This window comes from Natator depressus, chromosome 8 (assembly GCF_965152275.1).
Source record: "Natator depressus isolate rNatDep1 chromosome 8, rNatDep2.hap1, whole genome shotgun sequence".
Lineage (NCBI taxonomy): Eukaryota > Metazoa > Chordata > Testudines > Cheloniidae > Natator > Natator depressus.
In genome coordinates, this window is record NC_134241.1 from 79,854,449 (window position 1) to 79,881,394 (window position 26,946).

The 26,946-nt window shown below is 38.1% G+C and overlaps 1 protein-coding gene across 24 annotated transcripts in view; it reads right to left on the minus strand.

The window, feature by feature from the left end:
* ADGRL2 (adhesion G protein-coupled receptor L2) overlaps window positions 1–26,946 on the minus strand; it is a 473,176-nt gene that overhangs the window by 46,833 nt on the left and 399,397 nt on the right. For 17 of the 24 annotated variants that reach the window (XM_074961435.1, XM_074961433.1, XM_074961443.1 and 14 more), the window contains 7 exons: window positions 22,902–23,011; window positions 16,257–17,057; window positions 6,372–6,668; window positions 5,741–5,844; window positions 4,714–4,899; window positions 3,726–3,764; window positions 692–875 (listed from right to left, as the gene is read on the minus strand). In XM_074961435.1, the coding sequence (XP_074817536.1) occupies window positions 692–875; window positions 3,726–3,764; window positions 4,714–4,899; window positions 5,741–5,844; window positions 6,372–6,668; window positions 16,257–17,057; window positions 22,902–23,011 (1,721 nt within the window). The remainder of the gene's footprint in view (window positions 1–691; window positions 876–3,725; window positions 3,765–4,713; window positions 4,900–5,740; window positions 5,845–6,371; window positions 6,669–16,256; window positions 17,058–22,901; window positions 23,012–26,946) is intronic. The other 7 variants (XM_074961458.1, XM_074961457.1, XM_074961436.1 and 4 more) reach the window with 1 other exon arrangement.

Here is a 26,946-nt window from a genome sequence, read left to right on the forward strand (position 1 = left end):
AGACATTTTAATTTTATGGACCAGCAGTGGGTTTAACTGTCACAGGACTATACCTATATTTGTAGCTCCCTAATGCTGAGCCCTTCATCGGTGCCACCATTTAAATTCTAAATTATGTTCCAAGTATCTGCAGCTATTTTGCAATCTATGGAGCATGGCTATTCTGCATTATGGGAGATGTAGTCGCATTTTCACCTGAAGGCAGTTATGTTTAATATAAACATTTGGTCCAATGTTCTATGTGCCTAAAAAATGTAACTGGCAGAGCACATTCCAGAAAGTAATTTAAATTCATTAGGAACAGATTATATATAATGGGAAAACATTTCCACAGCTCCACAGCAAGCATTTCACTTACTTCAGAAAATCCATTCTCTGGCATTTAAGCACTATTCATATCCATACATTTTGCTAATGATTTTTCAATTGCAGATGAACTTTCCAACATGAACTACTTTACTTTTTTACATAGCATTAATTATGCTACAGAAGGATAGGTTTTTTTAACTAATTAAGAAAACACCCCAATTTATGAACACTTTTTACCCCAGATGGGAAGCTGCAGCTCACTACCAAGTACTGCAGACCCCAGCTTTCTTAGTGTACTGTGACTATTAACCTTGGTTTTTGTTTTCTTCTCATACCGGGATTTGCAGTACTTGAAACTACACTTGAAGACATATTAACTTACCAATGTTTTCGGTGGGCATTGAGACTCTAGTTGGTTCTAAGAGATTGTCAGCCAAGACAAAAGCCCCTTCTTCTAGTGTATCAAGTAACATTGTTGCAGCGTGTGCTTGTTCGGAAGAATTCATATCTTTCCAGGATTCTAGAGCTTCAGGCCTGAGCAGGTTGTTCACTGTGTCAACGATTGCCTGTATTCATTAGAAAACTACCATTAGGTGTGATTGCCCTAGGCAGTGGGAGAAAGTTTTCAACATTATCTGGTGACAATTATAATATTTAACTGTCAAGATTATTTACTGTGATTTAATGGCACCAGAAAACTATTTTCAACATAAAAATATTTCCAACCCTTTACTGAACTAGCACAAATAGAGATGCACTAGCCACCAGCTGTGTGTTATCTGTCACTGGTAAACATGCAGATCTGGCTTGTTTCATATCAGATATGAAGACTGTGTTATTAATGTGCTGAGAAATGTAAGAACCAATGCCAATGGTCTTGCCTGAAGCTTAATACTGAAGTTAATGTCAAAAAATATAATTCACATTTAGAAAATACTAATACCAAAGTCAGCATTCCAAAGTTTAGGCTAAAAAGGCAATAGTATTATCCTGCAAACTTAACACAATACATGCAGCTACAGTACCATCAGCTGTTGTCTAATACAAACCCTCTCTTTTATTATAAGAAGCATGAAATGAAGTTGCCTCAGTAGTTACAAAATAATCTGCACCACTCTTTCTCCCCTTTCCTGTACCTGTTGACAAATACTTAGAAGCTTACTAACTTCCATTCCTGCACAATGGTCATTCAACAAAGGAAATCAGTAGCACAAACAAGATGCCCACTGACTGACCCTGTTATCTGTGAAAGCATAATTACAAAACTGAACAAAGTTCTCATTTTTGAAAGTCTACACTGTGAAAACTATATTATTATGTATTAGGGTTCATTAAGCTGCATATAAAACAACAGTAAGTAAGGAGAAAAGGGAATTTGAAGAGACATCAGTACATTCTCTTTACAAAATAATCCAATCAATCACAGTAATCAGTTAATCAATTGAAGGCAGGCTCTTACATTAATGCATAATGTAGCTGTGCATTGAATATGCCATGCATTGCTGAATCATTGTCCCATTTACCTAGTCATAATGTGTCATTAAGCACATATATAATTTGATCAGTTTAAAAGCACTGGGAATCGAAACGAAACACATTATACAAACAAAAATATTGGTTTGGAAAACTACACTGTGCACATGAATGAATAGGAAAAGTTGGTCGAGGCTATTGTCAGACCAAGATTAATTAGCCTAATCCATCTTTATATCCTCTTTCTGCCAGCACCGTGAGCCACTACAACCTTCCTGGCGGGTTGAAGATACTTCGAAGTGGCATTAAAAGGTTTTTTTTCTTTCTCTAATGGGAGACAGAATAGTCAAATGCTCACACTGATACTGCTGCAGCCATTAATTAGAGTGGAACAGAAATTGGTCTGTAGAGGCCAGATTCATTAGTCACCAAGAAATACAGATTGGAGCCTCTAATCTGAGGTACAATTGAATCCTCTGTCACCAAGTGGGAACTTGCTTCATTTGCATAGTGTAAGTCAGCTTTTGATTTCTAATTTCAAGAGGTTTGTTATTTTTATCTTAACAGAGAAGCTCATTTGAGACTCATTGAAAATGATACCGGTCAAAATTAAGGTCGTGCTACTGTTTCTTGTGTATCTATATACGGCGCTGATTATATGCATTCATTAACTCGAAGCATGCCTTATTTACTATGGTACAATCTAACTCGATGTATTTCTTCAGTGGAATCAAAATGATTAGCAATATAAAAATATTTCTGAGGTGCTCTCTCCTCCCTGCCAAAGGCGGGGGGGAATAAAAGACTATTTTTGTCCCAATGACACAAGTGTCCTGGGCAATACACCAATTACTACATTTCCCATTAACTTATATCTTAAAAGGTGAACTGCAAATGAATTATGAAAATTCAATCCCATTCCAACAATATCTGCTGTGCTCCCCATTAACCAGGCTAAAAGGGACAATTAAAATATTATTATTTGAAATCTGATTCCACCACTCCTATTTCTTTTTTCCTTTTGGATCTCAGAGTAACTATTCTTGCTGTGACCAAACAGCTCCCATTTCTATGCAAGGCTCCAGCCTGTGAAGGTTGGTGACTGGAGCAGTCCTATATAAAGGGGGGAATGTCAGATAAGAGGCTTTTCTTTTTATTATGTTGTGCGGTGTTTCAAAGTTTTTATTACTCTTGTATTATATCCCATAGGGTGTAAGCAAAAATTAATAATATTTAAAAAAACTTTGAAAAACCGTGCAATATAATTTTTAAAAGCCACTTACGTGATCCACTCTAGGCCAGTTTCTTCCACTAGCAGTACTGAGTGGTGGCAGTGACATAACTGGCACAGCATCACAGTGTGGGAACTGGGCACTGCAGGGATGGAGGCTGCAGAATCTGCAAGAAACTGAAAGTCAGGTAACAATATACTGCATGCCCCCTGTAGCTTAGCTAATGGGGCACTTGGCACATACTGTACTGTAACGTTACAGGAATGATTTTATTTTTATTTGCAGTCCACCCCCTTAAATTGCTGAATCTGACCTTAGTAATGTCTCTTAACAAAAATCTCTGGAATTTAAGATTGCACCTCAGAAAAAGGGAGAAACTAGCAATATGACACCATTGATGTTTTACTGACTTTTTTTCTCCACGAACGTAACACAAGGAAACAGAGATATTATCATCTCCAAATCACAATGCTCATTACTGTTCTTGTACTTTTGGATTGGGAGCAGGGGGCAGGAGAAGAGTTGTAAGCGCTGATCATTTGCTTATTCTGAGAGTATTATACCTGTGCAAAGCCAACATTTGTACAGTTGATATGGGGCACAAAACACATTTATCAAAGACTGAAATACATAGGATCATGCAGCAAGATGATAAAGCGTGGCAGGTTGCTGAAGCAGGGTGAAAGCAGGGTGACAGCACAGGAGAGATACCTTAAGGTAAGCCCTGCATGTCTTCTCTCGTTTTTGGAGCTTTTTAGTAAGAAAAAAGAAAATCAGAGGTTAGACACATTCTGGAAGCTACAGAAATATCCAAAAATTAGTCTGGTGTGTCAAATCTGCAGTATGCAGAGTCCAGATGTCTCTCTAGTTTTAGCCCAATGTACTTCCATGGGGCCATGCAACATTCTTGGAGAACACTATGCCCCAACCATATACCTGGTTATAACCTTCCTTTCCTCCATCAACGGGAGTTCTGTTCAAACTATGGGTAGACTATGGGCATATGCTTGGTCTTTGGAAAAACTCTGCTCAGCAATATAGCTAGGGATTTTGAATAAAACCATCAACCACTCCTGCAAGAGCTAATATGCCAAGAATGTAGCTGCCAGAGTGGGAGATGTGAGAGGATGGGATGGTCTTTCCAAAACAGACTGGGTGAAAAATCCTTAATTTATATTGTGCTGACTGAATCACAGCGGGCCAGAGACAACCCTGAAGTTTAGCACCCACAACAGGAAAACTGGAATGATAATCTTATTATGATTCACATTCAAGAACATCAAGAGATAGTTTTATCTGTGATCATATTTGCCAGTAGTAATAACTGGGTACATGTTTAATATACCCAATTATCATTAGTAACTAATGCTTGGGTCTTAAATGGACTAACAAAGGCTCTGATCCTGCAATGGGTTTCCATGAAGATACGCTACTTCCCAGAGTTCAATAGTGTCACTTCTTCTCAAACCAGAGGTGATATAGTCAATATTTGAATAAGCATACACACATTTTATATTTGAACCCAGTCATCTACTGAGCGTCATGTCAGCCAGTTAATAAAATTTATACTTTATTGTGGATTTGTTTTTTTCTTAAATCTTTATTTGTACAATAGGAGTAAAGCACAGATTTGGCAGTAATGTTTCTGAAAGGAAAAAAAAGATTATACTAGCAAATGGAGGTGTGGGAAGCTGTGTACCTTGTTATAACTCCGCCCGGCTGAGTCTTTTTCACTAGGCCTCAGTTCTTGCAGTTGAGCATCAAGAATGTCCACCAACTGTTCCATCAACCTCACTGATGAACTCACATCACCAGCAAAAACTGGTCCTTTGGTGTGTTTAGCCAGTTCATTGGCCAGACTAGCAGCATTTTCTCCACTTCTGATCTGAAATGACAATTTATATTATCTCAGCGGGATCCGTTGTTCTGCTTGTGGCTTCCAATTCTTATTCTCTGTATACCTTTGTTGTGGTGAAATAATCATTTGCACATACATTGAAATCCGCAACTAACTGAACCAAAAACTTTATCTCCGCAGATTAAAAGTTCTTAGATCCATGACACACAAAAGCAGTTCTTAACAGCCATCAAATCCAGAAATCAGATTGGTGATTTTGGGCCAGATCTTCTTTTCATCTTCACTTTTATTTTACCACTGTTATCAGACACGAATAAATCTTTTTGTTCATACCAGTGTTTGAGGCATTTGAAAGTCAAGCAGCTGGTAGTGATGGCAAACTATTTAGTTTCATAAACCTCACTAATGCTCATTAGGGAGGGGAAGCACAAAAAGTGATGCTGCACTCTAATCATATTCTGTTTTTAATGCACTTTTTTAGAATTCTAGTTTCTTCCATCATTTTCAGTTAGCTAAACATCTGCTTATACAGTACATATTTTGGTGTGCACTTTATAGTACTTGATTTATTAGGTGAATGTACTTTTTTCTATTGAACATCAAAAAGCGCGTCTGAATTTAATAGGAATGAAATTAAGCAAGCATGGACCCATTAAAAGAGTTTAATTTAGAAAACAGCTTACCAAAGAACACATGTGAATCTAGCTTTCAGTAAATGCTTTACAGACAAAGTATGCATAATTCTTTCTGCTTTTAAATTGAACAAAGAGTAATAAAGATGGTTTCAACATACAAAGCTGAATAATTTATGTTCAGAGTTAAAACCCTTAATCACCAGTGTGTATCATATTAAAAGGTTCCAACCAACCTTCTGAGCCAGCTGATTTACCCAGTGTGAGGTACAGTTGCTAAGATCAGGGCCCTTAGGGTTCCATGTTCCAGTGGAAACCATGCAGAGATACGAGGCAGTTCCTACAACAGATGTAGAAACAACAGTGAAATTGAAACCATTTTTCTGCATGCATTCGGGAAATCAGCTACAATGCACTCCATACTCTATATTAAATTTTGAATAGCACTAGTGGAAACAACTGACAATAACTGACAAAATGTAAGAAAATAATGTAAATTACAAACGGCAATACACAAGTCAGGGTAAAGTATCAGACTTTCACAGCAAACAAACAAAAAGCTCTTGATTTTCCCTAGAAATCATCCAGAGAGCAGCTCCTAATGGGAAAGGCAGCTGTAAAGCAAGCTTCTCTACAGTTCTCAAGCAAAGACCTAAAGTTTGCCCTGGATTCTTGAAAAGTGTGTGTGAGGTAATTCTGTACCTATTCTCAAATGCCTTTTATAGATCAAAGCCTGAACAAACGCTACATACTTCAAGTAACAAAAATCATGAGAGTTTGAGATTACCCAAAACAAAAAATGCCATAAGAGTTGTCCATTCTTTTTGAAACATTTACTTGAGATCAAGATTTTTTTTAAGGCAATACCTCGAGTTCCTTTGGGACAAGGACGTTCAACCATCATTCCTCTTTGCGTCTGAGGCCAGCTAATCCCCCTGGCCTCATCAGGTTCACAGAATCTCTCTGGCAAAGGGAAAAAACTTGTCACAGGAGGAATTTTCGTTGTGGAAACTGCTGGTGGTGGCTTGGGCCCTCTGCTTCCTTCCTTTGTGCCTCCAGCTAATGTTGTGCTTATGGGGCTTTTCTGTGAAGTCGTGCTTATGGTTGACACAGTGGTTTTGTATAGCTCTGCTGAAGAAGTTATTGTCACTGCGGTAGTAGGCACTGTAGGGAGAAAATAAAGAGTAACAATAAAAATAATTGTTCTTCAAAATAGTGAAGAAAGGTAACAAAAGGTTATGTGATTTTACATGATTCTCTGGTGTCTTTTTTTCTTTATTTCAGTATCAATCTTTTGTGCTCTCTACAGTCACTGTTAAGCATATAATTCTGAATGTCTATTTTTTTTTAATTCTCTCAGTCTCAAATTAACATGATGGTTCAGTACATTTTGTTTACACCTTTTCTCTGATACAAATTGATAGTTACATTTCTAAAGGCCGAGAGGCACTAGTAACGAATTATCAGTACATGACAAATACACATAAAACAATTAAACACGTTCTAATGACCTTAAAAAAGAGCAGTCTGATAGAATAATTTAAATCAACGTGCTGTAAACAATCAAGCTCAGCGTAACAACAAAAAAGTGTGGGCTGTAAATAACTAGGGCATTTAAAAATCTAAAAAACCATCAAGTCACCGACTCTACACCTTGCAGGAAAATAATTACTGTAACATCTTCCCACCCGGCATCATTCTTGCTTGATTAGATCCCAACAGAAGAAAAGCCTAGCATGTATGCGTTGTCTTAGTTTTTGATCATCTTGGGTTTTAACTTTTTTATATATATATAAAGCGGATATGAAGAAACAAGTAATTCAAGCCTGTGGCAAGTACATGGCTTAATCTTCTGTGTCAAGACAACACTGGGTTAGGCCAAATAATTTCTGATTTGAGACCTACAATGGATTGATTCTGCTGACCCACATAGGGAATGTACTAACAAATAATCCTTGTGCTGATGAAGTACAGAACAGATCTGTTTGGAGTTCTATTAAGCTACAGAAGTATAATATTGGTATCTGTGAATATTATGCTCACCACCATAATTTGTTCATCTGATAGCAATAAGAGCCAGTGGAAGAATGCAGCTGCATCATTTGTTATTTCTGCATCTCCACAGCTATGCATGATGCTTTACAGACAAAGCAAAGACAAGCGCCTGCCCTGAAGAATTTACAAATGAAGGACAGGTATTTACTTCACCTCTTATCAGACATACTGGAAACAAGTGGCTCTGACATTTTTCCGTTTTTGGGGTTGTTGGGTTTCGTTTTTTTTCTGTTACTTCTCATAGGCTAACCCTAATTATACAAAAGGAATTTTCATCTCATGTCCTTGGGCTATGACTTATCAAAAATATACATACTTGAAATTAAATTAAACCACAAGGGCAAACAAGAAAAGAAGTACCCAAGCTGTCTTTCAGAATTTTTCAAAAAATGTTTTGTTAAGAGTCTCAAATGTTGTTTACATATTTCACGTTACACAATCTTTTTTTATTAAAATTTTTTTTCACACTATTCACTTATAACAATTCTTCCTGGATAAATGTTTTATAGACACTAACAACTGACCACGCTAAAGTAAAAATTTACACTGCAATTTTTGATTTGTTTTCAGTTTCAAGTTCTTAAAGAGCAAACTAAATTTCTTGCAAAAACAATATATGCAAAGATATTCGTTCTCACATTATTCTCCATCTCAATCAGAAACTTCTTAAATTTGCATCTTATTTTCAGTCTAATTTATTTACTGTTTGAGTACTGCCTGTGTAATCCTGCTGAACTTCTTGCCTACCCAGCTGCAGCAAAAACCTATTCAAACCTGTCTATCTTTTTTTTGTAAGTATTTGCATGACATCTTGTGAAACCTCTGTAATTTTCTTTTGATTACAATGCAGCCAGGCTTTCAGTGCTTTCTCAATTAACATTTGTCAAAAGCATCACAATCACTTGAAGAAGTGTCAAGTAACTGCTGCTGAATCAGGTGCTGAGGGTGGGGCGGGGAGAATAGAGCAGGGGAGAACAGATTATAACTATTATCCTATATATCCCATGACACACAGTGCTAATTAGTACATATTTAATCACTGAACTCTGTATTAACAATATTGCAATTAGTACTGTTATTAGACCTTTACTTTTGGTTTTGGGACAAGAATAGTCTAAATACTATAGGAACTAGCTAAATATCCATAAAAGGACTCATGACAAATATTTGAAATTCAATAGTGAGATGACTATTTTAAGAACACAATTTCATACTGCAACTCTGAGTGCAGCTGATCTGCTGCAGACTATTTTCAATGCTACCCATTAAAATAAATTATACAGCACGTCTACTTTGGTTTTAAAGATGATCTGCAAATACTGCTAATAAGAAAGACATTTTCAAAATTATTTATAATCCCTAATTAGTAATAACATAAAATCACAAAAATAAAATTTTAAAAAACTATCTGCAAAATACTCTTCTCAAGACCGGAGTGGAATTCCATATCTGAAAGAGCACACTACAATAATCCAAATGGAGTTGGAAGTGCAGGGAAGGAGAAGCACCTTCAGCGGAAAATGTTAAAAGAATGACACACAATTCATGAAATCACTTTTGAAAAACATCTAGCATTTAAAAGGCAGGTCATTTTGTTTTTAAGGAACTATCGGAGGATATACTCTACAACTAATCTAAGATTTCTGTTTACTCTAGGCGCAAAACTGGAGTTTATTCTTTTTCATTGCAATTTAATTCGAATCATGGCTGTTAGGTAATGTCTGTACTACACTAGGAAGGAACGAACATGCAAGCCTCATATACCATCAACCAGAACTTTCATTTTGAGGAGGTGATGGATGTCAAGTAACTGCTTACACCCCAGGACTGCATCTCAGAGTCAGGTAGAAAATCACCCTCTTGTGCCCAGGAGCGGGGATGGGACTGTAGAGGGTTAAGGAATGTTTAATTTGCCTCACACATCAAAACTAAAGGAGTTATGAAATCTCGTTTTGTGTGGTCTTAACTTTTAGACTGGGCTACAATACTTGTGGCAATGGGAGGAGGAAACCTTCCTTTTAAAAAAAAATAATAATTTGTGAGAATGTGTTCAACTGAAACTGGACTGCACAAACAAACAAAAAGAGGTAATCATAATTATTGTGTAGAAGGTAAATTAGCATAGATTTGTATCATCCTTTTTCCTAGACCAAATTTAAATTAATACTCGACTAGCCAAATAGGGCTGCCACCTTTCTAACTGCACAAACCTGAACACCCTACCCTGCCCCCTCCCCTGAGGCCACACCTCTTCTCTGAGGCCTTGCCTCTGCTAACTCCATCCTGCCTCCCTCCATCGCTCACTCTCCCCCACCCTCACTCACTTTCACCAGGCTGGGGCAGGGGCTGGGGAGTGGGGGACTGAGGGCTCTGGATGGGGGTGCGGGCTCCGGGATGGGGCCAGAAATTAGGAGTTCATAGTGTGGGAGGGGGTCCAGGCTGGGGCAGGGAGTTCGGGTGTGGGAGGGGGTGAGGGCTCTGGGGTGAGGCTGGGGATGAGAGGTTTGGGGTGCAGGAGCAGGCTCTGCGTGGAGGCCGAGGGCTTTGGAGGGGGCTCAAGGCTGGGGTATTGGAGGAGGTTTGGGGTGCGGGCTCTGGGAGGGAGTTTGAGTGCGGGAGGGGGCTCACGGATGCGGGCACCGGCCAGGCAGCGCTTACCTCGGTTGGCTCCCGGAAGCGACCAGCATGTCCCTCCGGCTCCTAGGCTCAGGGCCACAGTTCCCTGTGCCTAGGAGCAGGACATCCCGGCTGCTTCTGGGAGCCGTGCGAAGCCAAGGCAGGTAGCGAGCCTGCTTTAGCCTCGCTGTGCCACCAACCAGATTTTTAGCGGCCTATTAAAATCTCCCGGATTGCTTTCAATAGTCACCGGGAGATCGAGGCCAATTCTGGTAAACTCCCAGCCAATCCGGGAGGGTTGGAAACCCTCTATCCAAATGGATTACTCCTTCCACCACTGAAAATATAGGAACCACTGGGGTGAAATACAGCAACTATTTAACAGTGTGCTATGTAACAGAATAGCCTAACAATTTAAGACAGGGAGTAAATAATTATTTTCCCCCCAATGGAAAGGAAAGGGGAACTTAGACAGTAAAGGCCAGATTACTAAAGGTATTTAGTAACTCCTTTTCAAAATCCCACTAGGCATCTAAGTGACTAACTCTCACTGAAATGCCTGACTCCCATTGACTTTAATGGAAGTTGGAGCCTAGGCACTCTTAAAAATTCTACAATGTTCCTATCTGCATCTTTAGGTGCCTAAATACCTTTAAAATCTGGCCTTAAATCCCAATGACTTTCAATGAGACGTAGCCACCTACATGCCTAAATCGCTTCTGAAAATGAGACTTAGGGCTTGTCTACACTTAAAACGCTGCCCCATTGCAGCTGCACTGCAGTAACGCTTCAGTGAAGCCACTACCTGTGCCAACAGGAGGGCTTGACCCAATGGCATAGGTATTGTACCTCCCCGAGAGGCGGTAGCAAGGTCTACAGGAGAATTCTCCTATAGACATAGCACTGTCTACACTATGGGTTAGGCTGGTTTAACTGCATCTCTCAGAGGTCTAGATTTTTCCTATCCTTGAGCAACATAGTTATACCGATTTTATTTCCAAGTATAGACCAGGCCTGAGGCTTCTAAGTCACTTAAGCACTTTTGAAAATTACCCTAATAAAGTAACAATAGACACATTGGCACTTGGCTAGGTCACTGAGTTAACACTTCCTGTTCTCACAAACAGTGCCGTGGGATTTGAAATAGCCCACAAGTAGCAAGGGCCTTTATTTTACATCTCTTCTGAAAGATGGCCCCCTAGCACAGACCTGGGGTATTGTTTCAGTAGTGACTCAGGGAAATCACCAGCACTTGCTGCAGCACCTAGGTATTAAGAAGTTGCGCAGCCAGCTATTAACTCAGCCAATCCTGCTTAGTTGAGAACACAAAGTTAGCATAGCCATGTTCTTAATTGATATCTGTACATGATAATAAAGGTTTCAGTAAACTGGCAAAATTGCCTCTGTTGAAAACTGGGTTAATTGGCTCCCAGTATCTCATCTCTTTCACCATGACCACTCCTCAATCAATCAGCAGCATGAGATAATGGCGGAGATCTGATTCTTTAGCAGTTTGCTGCCTGACTCCATGGAAGATTCTTGGGGTGATAAAGGTTTATTTGCACCAACTTCCCATTATTTTAAGGCTTGGGTAATGGCACTATAAGGGCTTGTGCTCTACACAGACCCACAGCTGCTATATTTTCCTGCAGTGATCTGATAAAATGTAATGATAGTTAACATGCTGCAAATAAGGAGAATGAACTCCAGTTTGAACTGTTTTGCACGGTTAGCGCAAATTGGAATGAACATAGATTAAATCTTCCCCTAATTCACTGAGAAAAGGATCTGCCTTCTCTTTGATGCCAAAGAAGCATTACAGAGTAACAACATATCCATTTTTGAAAATACCCCCTGCTCCTCCTAATTCTTTCAATTTAGAAAGTATTTTATTCCTGAATTTCTTCTGCCTTCTTGCATTCTTTGGGTGTCTGTGATATGTGTAGTAGAAAAAATACAGTATCCTCACCCACAGGGCTTGCCAGGCAACTAAAGAAGAATCTGGTATGGTGCACACACTTGTTTTGAGTTGTATCTGTTTGTTATTTTAAGTCAAAATATATTTTATTACTAATTTAGGAATACAACTTTTTAAAAACTTTTATTTTCACTTAACCCAAGAAACCACATTCCTGCACAGTTTTTATGTGGTTTCCGTCATACGAAGTATCAAAGTGCTGTGGAGAGAGTGTTAGCATAGAGAACACTTTACAGAACTATGTACAGTAATTCCCATAAGTGCAGAGAGGGGAAAAACAACATACAAAGGATGAAGTCAAGGGAATGAGCTGTGAAGGAGAGAAAAGGCCAATGTGATATGGGTCTGTTTCTTGGTGCAAGAGAGTACTTTGGTCACAACATTCTGAATTCCCTGAAGAATTGAGGAATATTGTAAAATAGGCAATTGCAAAAGCAGAGATTGTGATTACGGCATGGATAAGGGTTTCAGCAAAGGCAGGGTCAAAGTAAGATCAAATACTGGCAATATTCTAGAGATTGCAATAGGCAGAATTAAACATAAGGGAGACATCTGAAGAAGGAAAACACAGGTCTGAGGTCAAGAATGAGTCCAAGATTTTTGGTCTTGGGAGTAATGCGAATGTCTGACTTCAGGAGTGAGAGTCAGATATGACAAAGAAGTCTTTTTTACCCAGGAGGACTTCAGTCTTTGAAACACTCAGCATTTGGAAGTTATGGTGTAGCCAAGGACTGACAGAGTCAAGACAGCAGACAGACAGGTGACAGAGGGATCAGAGAGAGTCATTATTGCTCCCATTCGAAAGAGAAGTGACACAGATTGCTAAATTTTCCATAAGGGCTCCAAATTAACCATTCCAACAGAAGAAGTCAAAGCCAGGATGTCTGCTCTAGGACATCATTAAATGGTTGATACTAGGATATTTTAGGATAAGGCAGCAAAAAACCAAGGTGCTATGGTTAAAAGATGTAGAAACAACACCCAACTTTATGAACAGACAGTTAAGAACATAAGAATGGCCATACTGAGTCAGACCAATAGTCCATCTAGCCCAGTATCCTGTCTTCTGACAGTGGCCAATGCCAGATGCTTCAGAGGGAATGGAATGAACAGAACAGGGCAATTATCAATTGATCCATCCCAATATCCAGTCCCAGCTTCTGGCAGTCTGAGGCTTAGGGGCACGCAGAGAACATGGGGTTGGGTCCCTGACTATCTTGGCTAATAACCACTGGTGGACCTATCCTCCCTGAACTTACCTAATTCTTTTGGCCATCACAACACCCTCTGGGAATGAGCTCCACATATAAAGTGTGCATTGACAGTTGTTATAAATGATCTTGTGCAAGTACTAAAAAACAAAAAACAAAAACAAAAAATCCCTCTAGTCAACCTAATAATTTCAAAATTTGATCTCCAGTCTTTAGCCTACCAATAAGTAGCTTACACATGCAGACATCAAAATCACATTGTAATAAGAAAACTGATGGTCAATTTATACAGTTTAAATGAATATTATGCTGACACTGAAGTGATCTGAGCATTTTATACAAAAAAATATTAGTTTTAAGGGTTTCTTCCTTATCCCTCTATGACTTATTATTTGTTTATTTAAAGGGCATTCATATTAGGCAGCTTCTGTCCCTCTTCAATGCGCTGTTTCTTTTACTATGGGGAGCTGGCTTAGGGTATGTTTACACTGAAGCTCAGAGTGTGCTTCCCAGCACAGATAGACTGACTCGTGCTAGTTCTGCTCGAGCTAGCTAAAAATACATACTGTAGTCAGGGGTTGCCTGACCAGCAGCTCGGGTTAGCTGCGTACAAAACTGCTCTGACCCCCTGGGTACACACACAGGTGGCTAGACTGAGCTGCTGCCCAGGCTATCCCTGCCTACACTGCTATTTTTAGCCTGTTCGCTAGCACAAATCCATCTACCCAATCTGGGAAGAATAATCTCAGCTGCAGTATAGACATACCTTTAGACTGAAGGAGATTCATGGTAAAATTTATTTTTAGTTCTTATATATATGTGTGTGTATGTGATTATATATATTAGGGATGTCAATTAATTGCTGTTAACTCACGCGTTTAACTAAAAAAATTAATCCCAATTAAAAAAATCAATCACAATTAATCGCAGTTTTAATCACACTGTTAAACAATAGAATACCAATTGAAATGTATTAAATGTATTTTGGATGTTTTTCTATATTTTCAAATATATCAATTTCAATTACAACACAGAATACAAAGTGTACACTGATCACTTTGTATTATTTTTATTACAAATATTTGCACTGTAAAAATGATAAACAAAAGAAATAGTATTTTTCTGTTCACCTCAGACAAGTACTGTAGTGCCATCTCTTTATCATGAAAGTGCAACTTACAAATGTAGATTTTTTTTTGTTACATAACTGCACTCAAACACATAACAATGTAAAACTTTAGAGCCAACAAGTCCACTCAGTCCCACTTCTTCATCCAATCGCTAAGAGAAACAAGTACATAGATCTATTTGTGTGTCTGTAGTAAAATAAAATTAAAAATCAATATACACTCACTGTCTTCCACTGAGCTGAAAACTCTAACAGTATAATTACACACAGACTCTCAAACCAACCCCAACATTTTCTAAAGATACCTTCATGGATGAACAGTGAAAACTCTGTGGCTAACACTCTATTCTATATAAGGAAGGGAAGAGTAGTATTAGCAAAAAGCTCAAAAAGCTTTTTACTCCCTTTCAAACTCTTGCTTCACTCACCTGCTGTTTGACTAGAGCTCCAACAGTGAAACAAACACTAGGGCAGTTGCCCCAGTCCCATAAAATCCTTAGAACCAGCATCTGCTTTCCAATTGACCCCATCATCGTCAAACATTTCTCAGCATCCAGTTACAACATAAAACAACATTCCAAAAACAATCTAAGGTGGTTGGTCTACATACAGTTTTTATACCAGTATAATTACAGGTATGTCAGTTAGGGGGTGGGATTTTTTTCATCAAAATAGTTATACCTGTACAACAGTTAGTGTGGACGCAGTAATACCAGTACGAAGGTACCTTATACCAGTATAGCTTGTTCTCCTTCCTGTACTAGGAATAGCTATACCGGTAAAAAGGACTTTTTACCAATATAACTGTATTCACAGTAGTGGGGGTGGTACCACTTTGACTATACTATATAGCTGAAGTGGTACAACTTTTGTGCATAGTAGACAAGACCTTACTATAAGACTTTCCAAAGTGGAAAAAAAAGTTACTAAATGTACACATTAATGACATGAGAAGTGAAACATTTGCCTTCAACGATAAAGAAGCTTGTCAAAATTTTTCTCTCTCCCTGTATCCCCCTTCCCAAAATGTTCCACAGAGTAGTTCTTCATGAATTTACTCTACCTCTTGGTGTTAACTTGTGGTTCATAGTTGTTGAAGTAATTTCTTTTGAGATCTGTGTCCCAAAAGGCCCCCCCCCCCCTTTTTTAAGAGAGCTGATGCAGATAGTTGTGCTCATTTCAGATTGACTGCAATTGTTACAGACTTACCTGGAAGACTAATGTGTAATTCCACAATGTTATAATGTGCTAGAAAGATGTAGGATAATCTTGTCTAAGCAGATACTGGAGACGGTGCAAGAAGGATGGAAAAACTTTAGAACATTTATACCTGGCATTACACATTAACCCCTTCAGTCCCCTCAAAACCTCCTAGCACACATCTCTTTCACCTGCTGGTGCCAAGAAGTTAAAAGGTCTGTAGATACATTTTAATCAATTTAAAAGTCGGGAAGCAGAGCACAAAAGCTAACAGGTTTCTGGCTCAAAATGAATGAAATTAGTCTTATTTCAACAGATCTCCTCTAGTACAGGTGACACAAGCATTTATTCCTAATAAAATAACTATCCGGTGTTTTAGAACTGTAAAGTAGGAACTTCAATGTGTGTCATACCAACATAAAGTAACACTGCCATGGTTACTAGTACCTAAGAAATCCTCCTTGCCCTTCAGCCAAAATCAAGGTCTATAGACAAAAATGTCCAAATATATGTTATATCAATGATGATACAAGTGGATTGCAGAAGTAAAAGCAAATGCTTACCTTGGGCAGGGTCAGGTGGGCCAAACTCTAGAGAGTATCGTAGAATGAAGTTGTTGTTCCACACATACAGGTGGTTATCTCTTGGGTTATAATCCACTGCTGCAATGTACTGGTACTGGTTGGGGAAGGGAACTTCTACATTTTCTCCTCTGCTTAACCTGGTGTTGTAAATGTAATCAATTGCATTCTTGCCAGTTTCACTTTCATTGTCTTGATACACTGATCGGACTACATAGAGGACTCCACATATCATAAAAGCATTGGATGCTGCCCGTTTGTCATATGTGGTTTCCCATGTTGCTTCAAAGCGAAGAGTGTATGGATTCAACTGGCTAATAACTATCATTCCATTGTTTTGTTCCGTAGCATAAATTACCCATAAGCCATTTTCATCAACTGCTAAATCAATATCAGTCTTTCCTCCCCATCTGTATGGAGAAGTGTCATGGTAGTTAGCATAATTGATAATGGCCTCTCCACTCTTAATTCTAGTCCTCAAATCAAACTTTACAATGTTCCTGGTTCTTTCTTTGTTAAAAAATACAGCACCATCATACACCACAAATCCAGTGCCGTCCACTCGATTTGGAAGTTTGTAAGTTGTCTGTTGGCGTCCATTTTGGAAGTCCTCTAAAGAAGCATATTCTATCAAAGTATCAGTGCGATATGGAGTCCATGGCATGAAGTATATTTTATCTGCAGCCTGGAGAGGATCTTTGCACCAAGCACCTGCCTTTTGTTCAGCTTCATATAAAGACGGTGAGTCCACAATTGCTTTCAACGTCCCCGGGCAAACAAAAACTAACAGTCACAGAAAGAAGTAAGACAAGAATTATGTCAAATTAAAACATTCATGCACCTAAAAAGACTAGGTAAGTCATAATGACTGAGTCAGGAAGAAAAGAGTCATTTAATTTTATAATAATTACAATTATCACTCTTTATCATCCACTTTTCTTAAAGTTACCATGTTCTTATTGTACCAGTATGTAAAGTGGATGGGAACTGTTTTCACTAGTACAGACCAAGGCTCAATCGCACACATGTACATCTAAAAATGTAGAGCTAATCTTGCATTTTAATCTTAGACTTTAGTGAATACAGCATTTAGGCTCCAGAGCTTTTAACTGGTGTGTAGTACTGCGGTAGGTCATTTCAGTAAAAAAATCACATCAAATTGTTTAGAACTTTAAGAAGTGGTGAGGCTGAAAAAGGAGGTGCCTCGATTAAAAATAAAGAAAAAAACAAATCGTCAGGTATATAGAGAAAGCAATTAGGAGCAGAGAAAACAAAACACAACCAAAGCAATGAATGAAACAGACCAGGAAACCCTGTAACCAAGGCATGCTATGGAGAGGGTTCTGGAAGCCAGGCAAGATGACATTTGATTAACAGGAAAGTACCCAAGGATGAGAGAAAGAGAGGGAAAGAGAGAAAGCACGGGACTCTCCCCTCCAGCCCCAAGTTTTTCAGACACTATATCCCACCACCTACTTTAAGCAACCAAGTCTCTTTACTGCAAACAGTCGACTTCTTTATGAGGTGTACTTATGAGATCCTGCTGATTATCATAATATCAGAGTGTTGTGGGTAGGGAAAGGGAGGAGGTTAACATCCATAAGGCACATAACAAGGAGCTGGGGTTTGGACTGTATACGTTATTTACCTTTTTGCTCCACTTCTATTTTAAGCATCGGAAGAAAAATAAAAAAGTGCAAGGAAAAAAGAAAGAAGATTAACATAAATTGACTATTAATCTAAGATTAAATTAGTAACAGACGCTAAATATAGGGAGAATAAGAACTGCACTATACTGGATAAAGAGAAATAGACAACAGGAAAACCTAGCAGGAGAAAGATTCTAAAGTTACATAAGTGAACATGGATCAATCATTTTAGTCGTTTAAGGAGGCAACACCAATAAGTTGGCATGTAGTTTCACTTAGTGAACCTGAATAAATAATGAATTACTTCACTAATGCATGATATACGTACCCTTCCCAAACGCAATGTATATTCCTATCAAGTTGGTTTTTTTAAATGAAATATTAATATATCTTATACACAGGTAGGGGTATGTGTGAGCGCATGTGTGGGCGCGTGCTTATAATCCCCCTGCTCAGTGTTCTGTTTTCCTTTCTTGTAAGTGAAGTGGGTCATTGCCTTTAGTTTTCCTTGGGGTTTCCCCCTCCCCCTTGAATGTTAATTTTGAGAATACTGTAACTTCTCAGTCTAGAACTGCAAAATCAGAGTAAAAGGAACAAGCAAAAATATCTAGAAGAAAGAAGCAAAAGCACAGTAAGCAAGAAGAAAGGAGAAGGAAAAAATTAACATTTAGCTCATTCAGGCATTCTTCAGCATCATCGACTAAGCCCGAATCAGCAAGCTATATGTAAAGACAATCATGGCAAGCACTGAAAACAAATACCATCTCCACCACCACACACACCATTAAAGGAAAAAGAAAAGGTACCTGTGGCACCTTTGAAACTAACACATTTATTTGAGTATAAGCTTTCGTGAGCTATAGTCTCTAAGGTGCCACAAGTACTCCTTTTCTTTTTGCAAATACAGACTAACACGGCTGCTACTCTGAAACCTGTCATGAAAGGAAAGTGCTTCATAAAACAAACCTGATTAGCAGAATTGTTACATTACTGAAGCAATTCTTTCCCAAAGACATTTAAAGGAATAGATTATGTAGTTACATGAAGGGTGTTACAACCAAAGTCCCAATAACTACTAGCCATAAAAACCAGTTCACTCTGTCAGTGGGAATTTTGAAGTACGTTCCTTCAGTTTCAATAAATGACTTGGACAATGCCAGTTGTACAACTCCTTTATAACAGTATCTGTTGATACCAAAGAAGCGTATGAAAACTACCTATTACACTACTATTACATCTTTAGTATTATCGTATTATCTAGGAAATGTATTTCTTTCTTCCACAGAAGATTGTGGATTTTTGGTTTCATTTAACTACATTACCTGTGCTATTGTGTGAGAACAGCACTGACCAAACCGATCTAATATTTCTTCAGGGGACAATTTAGAAACCTTTTTTTGGTTACCGTTTTTGAAATGAATGGTATTTTTCCTAGCCTTGCTCATTTATACATCTTCAGATAACATACTTATTTTCCTGCTATTTGTGGTTATGGACTTATAAAAGTAAACAGAACAGAATTTTTAGGTTGCCACAATTCTGATAGTGACTTTCAGATGATTCCATCTGTGAACTATGATGCATGAGCTTATTTCTCAGCAAAGAGCAATATTGTACCTGCTTAGAATCAGTAATAGTAGGGCAGTTGTGAAAAGACACGGATAACAAAAATCATTAATGGCATGTCTGCTCTGAGTACATTTGTGTACAGCTGTACGCTTTTCAGGGACAGATGGGCTTACTGAAGTAAACAAATGCTTCAAAGTCCAATCAATAGAGAGAGCGAATAAGACACTTTTAAAATGTTTTCCATTGAATTCCTGAGTCCAAATAAGACTTAAAATAAAATTTCATGCATAGATGTAGAAAGTAGTGCTTCTGATGTGCTTATTAATCCTACAAGGGCTGACTTCTGTTATTCAATCAAAGTATCAACATATATTGTTCAGCATAATTGAGAGAAATACCAAGTAGGGCACTCTCAATTTCTCTGTAATTCAATCAATAACATTCTAATTTTAGGACAAAGCAATGCATATCAGATTTGTTTAGAATTCCATTTTTAATGGAGATTCACCCGAGCATCCCAAAAGATCATTTTTATTGAAGAGGATTAGAAAAATATCAGCAATAGATATGAATTTTGAGAGGCAAACAAAAGAAGCTTCTCATAAAGGATTTCGTTATGAGGACCAGGAACATAGAACCCAGGGAGCTCTAGCAATACGCATGGTCAGCAAGGTAGCTATGTATTTATGGAGACCAGCAAGACGTGGAAAAGCTAGTAGGCTACACACTATTCAAGGGTGAGACATTAAATTCAATGTGTGAGAGAGCTATATCTTTTACCACAAAATCTCACACTATCAACCATGTTTACTCTCTCATGGACAGAATGGAAGTGACCATGAGATTTCATAGGTTTTTTTTAAAAACAAAATCTTGTGATAATTAAAGATTTGGGGGTAAAGGGATAGGAAAAAGAGACCAGTTCAGAAAAATAAGAACAGGAACAAGAACTTTTTTGTTTTTAGGTTTGAAAATGTAGGGATCAGTAATCTCTTCCCTCACCTAGACCTCCAAAAGGCCTAGATGACCTTTTGGAAATCCTTCCTAAGGGATCTAACATGAGTCGAACTCTTACGTTGGGCCAACTGAAATTTGCAAACCTTGGGATTTCAGGTATTCTACATGCCAGCACTGTGTTTTTAAGTGCCACAAAGGGCTCAGAGCACTGAAGATTCAAATAGAGCAGTCACACCCAGCCCAGTAGGGAGAGAACACTAGAACTGATAAATGCATTTTTGTTGGGCATCAGAGAGAAGTAGTTTTGAAAATATAGGGATAGATGTCGGGAAGTAGTCAGAGGGAAGAGAAAAAATGGGAAGGGATAGTGAAACATCACAAGGTTAGGGTAAGCCTTTGAATGGTAAAGCTTATCCGGACTGATTCATCAAATCTTCTGGGGGTTGCCAATAGGATAATTCCTGTGACAATGTTGTAACTACTCCTGGTGGTCACCACTGTGCAAGCTGCAGTTACAACTTCCTAATCTTCACTTGGGGGGGGGGGGGAGGGGAATATCTATCTATCTATCCATCTATCTCCAGAGTCCAGGATAATTAATAATAACAGAATAATTCACACGGGGCATCAATGGAATTAAACAAAGCAAACATTTTAAGGAATAGAACGGCTACAAGTTAGAGTTCAGCGTAGGCTGCGTTGTGGCACTATACTTCTGATAACTGAAAAAGAAAAGTCCCTGTAGATAGGAATACCCAATCAGTAGAATATATCCATACATGTCTCCCTAAAACAGCATAGAAAATTGTTTTAAAGTTTGATAATATTTGCATAATACTTTTCTCTCTAGATTGGCCTACTGGAACTGGCTCCACGGAAAAAATAACCTTTTGGCATTTGATTGACCTCATGCTTTGGAATAAGATGCACTGCCCTTTTTCTAGGAATTTGGGAACAGAAATTGTGCTGAAGTAAAAATGACTTTAATTAAACAAAATAATATTCGTTAGATTGGGACAAAACGTAACTCCTCAAAAGTGGGACAAGAAGAAAGGTTACAATGAGTCACCAATATTACACATGGGAGGAAAGGTACCAATGAGCAGTGTATAAAGTAGGCGTCCAACCTACAAAGGGTATAGAAAAAGATCATAAAGCATCCATATCACAACGCCACAAAAATACACAGCAGGGATGAAAACAAGAGGTGATCTGTGTTTGGCCTTTAACGGATGCTGAATAAAGCTAATGTAGTGAAGCAATATAGAGCACTGTTTTGATTTAAGAAGTTTGCATTTCAAAACAATGTGCAAAAACCAATATGGACAGTTTTGGCATGGCTTTACTTATGCCAGATCTCATTCCCTTGTGTATCTGATGTGTATTTTCTGCTACTTGAGAGTGTTTTGCATCTGAAACAAGCTTTGTTTCTTGTCCAAATGAAAGTTTTGGTTTTGGTTTCAGATCAAGAACATTAACCTTAAGAACTGTTAGAATTTATGAAACAATCACTGTATTGCTAAACTTCACACTGCAAGCATGGCCATTTCTCTGCTGGATTAAAGGAAGAGGGAGAAGTCACTCCAAAGAGTGACCTTAAGAAGAAATGAAAACAGTTGAAAGTGTTGAATCAGCATAACTTTTAAAAACTGAAATACTCTTCAGTTAAAAAAACCCACAATTTTAATTATAAATGTAAATACTCCTGAATTCTGGCATTAGAAAGAACATTGTGCAAAACTGCTGTAGTGCCACGGACTACTGATTTTTCATTCTTGGTATTAAATTTTAAAATATTATTTTTGAAAGATTATTTCCAGTCACGAAACAAATTCTTTCATTTATGTTAAAGATGAATGTCTATTTATTTTTCCTATGTGTTACTAAGAGATATTTTTTCAATTTATTGATAAATTATTAATTTTGAATTCATGTGCACTTGTGAATGTGCAACTTAACCTGAAAGCACAAAGCTTTCTTGCAAAATTTAATAATAACTGAGACACTTGCCTCCGATACCTCTGTAGTGGGTTCTGTCATACACCCAAAGTAACCACACAGCAGGTAGCCTTTCAAGTTGACGATGATTAAAATTGAAGTCAATTCCTTCTTTAGAAAACTGTGAGCCAAACCAATTTGTCAGCAACTGGTATTGGGCAAAAGAACAAATTTCTATCTGGCCTACTGAATAGCTAATTCAAGTTTGTTTCTTGAAAAACAGTAGCCTTAAAAGCCAAACACTTAAGAACACAGACAGACACTTGGCCAGCATCACACTATGGCTTCCTTCCACACTTCGTGAAGCTAATTGGAGGCCCTAGTCTGTAAGTGCTCTGCATGCATAATGGTTCTGTAGGCCATAGACATATGCTTCTTTTGCATGTAGTAGTGCTCCAGCATTAAGTGTGAAGGCTGGAGGAAGTGAACAAGAACCAAAAAAGTTTATACTTACTGTAAGGAACACATTCATACTGAACTTCAAGATATTTGTACGTTCCAGGACAAGGATCAGGAAACACATCTGACCCAGTAACTACTATACACTGTGTTCGGTTGTTGCACCTGTAAAGGGGACAAGAAGTAAGCTAATTAATTTAAAATGAGATTTTAGTTTGCAAGTTTATATCAAAACAGTGTAATGCAGAGCAGACTCCTTTCATACTTGGGAATCCAGTCAATAAGGAAACAGAAATAATTAATATTAGATCAGTCAACAGCCATAAATAAAGTGTCAAGATAATATTTCAGTTCAAGCTTCATATACTTAGATCTGGGAGTCAATGTTACTCCAAATATTAACTCCTCCCCTTTGACTGAGGTAACTACACCGCTGGCTCCACACTGATACTCAATAAAGCATGTAATAAATAAATATGGTACATTGTTTCAATGTGAGATGTTTGCAAATTAAAATAGCACTAAGTAACCAATATGAACAGTTTTGACATGGCTTTGCTTATGCCAGAACCAATTCCTTTGCTCTTTAGACATGTACACGCTACTGAATGTTTCTGCATCTCAGACAAGCTTTGTTTTCTGTACCAAAAGAGAGCTGTGATTTTGGTTTGAGGGTTTACTACAGATCAAGAACATGAACTTTCAAACTCATAGAAGTTTAAGGAACAATTGATGTATTGCTAAACTTCCCAGTGAAAACATGGCCATTTCTCTGTTAGATTATAGGAAGTAGGAGAAGTCACTGCAAAGAATGACCGGATGAGGATATTTTAAAATAACAGTTAAAACTGCTGAATCATCAGAGAGTTGTTTAAACTGAAATTTAACAATTTCTCCAAATTAGGGCCTTCCTGTTCTCTTATGCCTTGTGTGAGGGACTGGGGAAGTCGAAAAAGGAATGTAGCCCAAACTATGATGAGGGACTGGCCAGGCCAAATTTGTGTCATTGACATGCAACCTGGCACATAGGATCACAGCTCCACTCCCTCAAATATGGCCTGGCCAGCCCGCCATCATCGTGACAGAGAGGCAGCTGGTCCAAACCTGTCAGCACTGTGACTCCGTGCACCAGATTGCAATGCCTGGAGTGGGGAGCTGAACCCAGCTAGAACTGCAAGAGCTCTGGATGAGTGCAAGGTGGGCATTCCTATGCTCCCATCAGCAGGACCCAACCCGATCCCCCAGCCTCCCACCCAACCTTTTGGCCCATTGTGGCGACCCAATTTTGGGTTGTGACCCAAGTAGTTGAGAAACCCTGGACTCAACTACTTCTATGCCAGTAGAGGTACTCCGCAGACATACAGATAGGCAGTATGGGAAGATTGCACTTTTGCTACCAGCTATTGGATATATGGAGACTTCAATCTCTAGGATGGACACTTTCTCTTAAAAAAAAAAAAAAAAAAGTGCTGTCCTTATGATAAGTCATTAATATGTGATTCTTTTTACCCACCACTTCTTCAAGTATCTTTTGAAGAAGAGGAAGGGTTAAATGCTGGTATCTTGGCCAACATTTCTCCTCCCCATAAAATTATGTCTAAGTCTATAATGGCTGATCTGATCATTTATTTATTTAGATTTATACAAAAAAATAAAAAGGGTATCTATCGAAGGATCTAGGTGCCGCTGCCAAAAGTGACAGAAGCAAATAAAATTAAACAAACAGATTACCAAACTTACATAGTCACCACTCTAATTATTACTTCATCATTTTGAGATGCCATGAGAATTGAGTGTGTGATACACAGCCAAATTCTATTACACTAATAGAATCTGTGCAACAAAGTCTCTCTGTCTTGCTCTCTTCTCCTTCACCTGCCATCCTGTTGAGACAGAGAAACCCCTATTCTGAAAGCTGCTAGCTCACGGGGATTTCCAACCTCAAATAGATATGGAAACAAAGGTACTGCCAATTGGTAAAAATGTATTAGACACCATTAGAGAAGGAATGTCATTAACAATTAACTTGAAGTACATTCATTGTAACCGATGTCATCTTTTCTAACCAGTATATTGTCAGCTTGGTCCATCTATCCAAATCTATTTTAAAATTGTTCTAGCTATAGGCCAGTCATTAAATTTGTATAGTTTCCTGGAATGTGGGAGTACTTGAGTGTTCTGTGTCCACCTACATTTACAGTTCCCTTACATATTTTTCTGATGCTCATTTGTGAATTCTCTGATTTTTTATATATCCCGAAATCTTAATTTTTAAAAACACATTGGGACTTTATATTGGAAGGTCCCTTAAAAATTAACAGGCCTAGACAGTTTGAGTCTTAGTCTACACTACCAACTGATATGGATTTTCCACATCCCTGAGTGACATAGTTATACAGACCTAACCCCCAGTGCTGTGCTGACAGGAGGGATTCTTCCTTCAACATAGCTACCACCTCTCGAGGAGGTGAAGTACCTACGCCAATGGGAGAAGCTCTCCCATCAGCTTATGTAGCATCTTCACTCAGTGCCGCAGCTGCACCGCTGCAGCACTACAAGTGTAGACAAGCCCTCAGTGTAGCATCATCTGAGCACAGAGACTAATTTCTGCTAAACGCCACTTTTGTACGCAGTTTCCGCTTTTTTATCTTTGTTAAATACACCACGAGAACAAAGAGGGGAGATACTATGCATCCTTGTTACAGCTCCAAATCAATCCTCATTATCTGACAACAGCAACAAAATCATTACTGCAACTCAGAAATTTGGAGACAAAATTTTGTTCCACTCAAAACTTCCTACAAAAAATACCTAAAAAACGCACTCAACTCATTAAAGGACCTTCTGAAGTCTTAAAAACAAAATGCTGGAGTCATAAAAACAAAATGGACTCTTAAGAGTCTGATTCCTAGGCTGTATGACTCACCTGCAACTTCCACTGACTTCCTATAGAGATGGAGTTCACTTTTATTTTATTATTTTATTTTATTAACTTGTACAAGAATAAGTAAGATGTTATATCAGGAATTAAGGATGGTGCTCTTCAATTATTTTCTAGTTTGCTGAGAAAAGCATTTAAAAGAAAAACACTTTTAAAAGGCCCTGAATCCCACTCTTTCCTGAACATTTCAGGTTTTTTCCAGTGAACATTTTCAACATAAAAATGTATATAAAATATTAATAATTACCAAGAAAAAATAATTTTAGCCTCCAGAGACTGTCACGCTAAATAATTAAGACTTAACAGTAACATTTAAGGCACCCACAATATTTACAAAGACTTATGATACAATGAATTTGTCACTTACAAGCAAATAAACCTGATTTGTGCAAGGCTTTATATAAATGCAGTGATAGCTGATTTGTAAAAACTAGTATATGAATTAAATTAGAAACCCTAGTTAAGCAGAGATTAACTGCAGTGCTGAAGGAATGACTACTTAGCCTGTTATGTTAAGAAAGGCAAGAATTTTCCAGGAGGAAATGTAAGTAGTACACTAGCCTGCTGGAATATAATGTTAAGGTGTAATTGTGTACTCTACCACTGCCTTTTCTCCATCCTTTTACTATGAATGAAAAGGTTAATTTTCATAATGAAGAGATGTCACTTATGGTAATCTGAAATCAAACACAGAGTTAAATTAACAGTTACAGAACAATGTTGAACTCTATTCACCTCAGGAGGATGATTGTACAAATGTAGGAATGGCCCCTTCACAGATCAGATGAAAATAAGAGAAAATGGTAAATGAAACAAGTGGCAGTATGGCTACAGCAAGTATTTTTACCCACCACAAATCTCTCCCTGTACTATATGTTACCTTCATGTGTTCAGCTTTAAAGACAGCTGTACTTTCCATGCTAATTTGTTTGCATTTAAACGCTAATCTTGACTTATACAATTCCCAACAAATTGCTTCTGCTCTTCTTTTGATTACCTTATGCTCATTATTATACTTTACCAAGTGCAAAGTATGGAGATGAGATTCCTCGTGTAATGTATTGTGTGAGGTGTTTTAATCAATAGTCTTATTTTGCTGATTAAGCAGGGGCTTCTGTTTTGGCAAGATAACATTAGTTTCTTCTGTCATGCTCCAAAA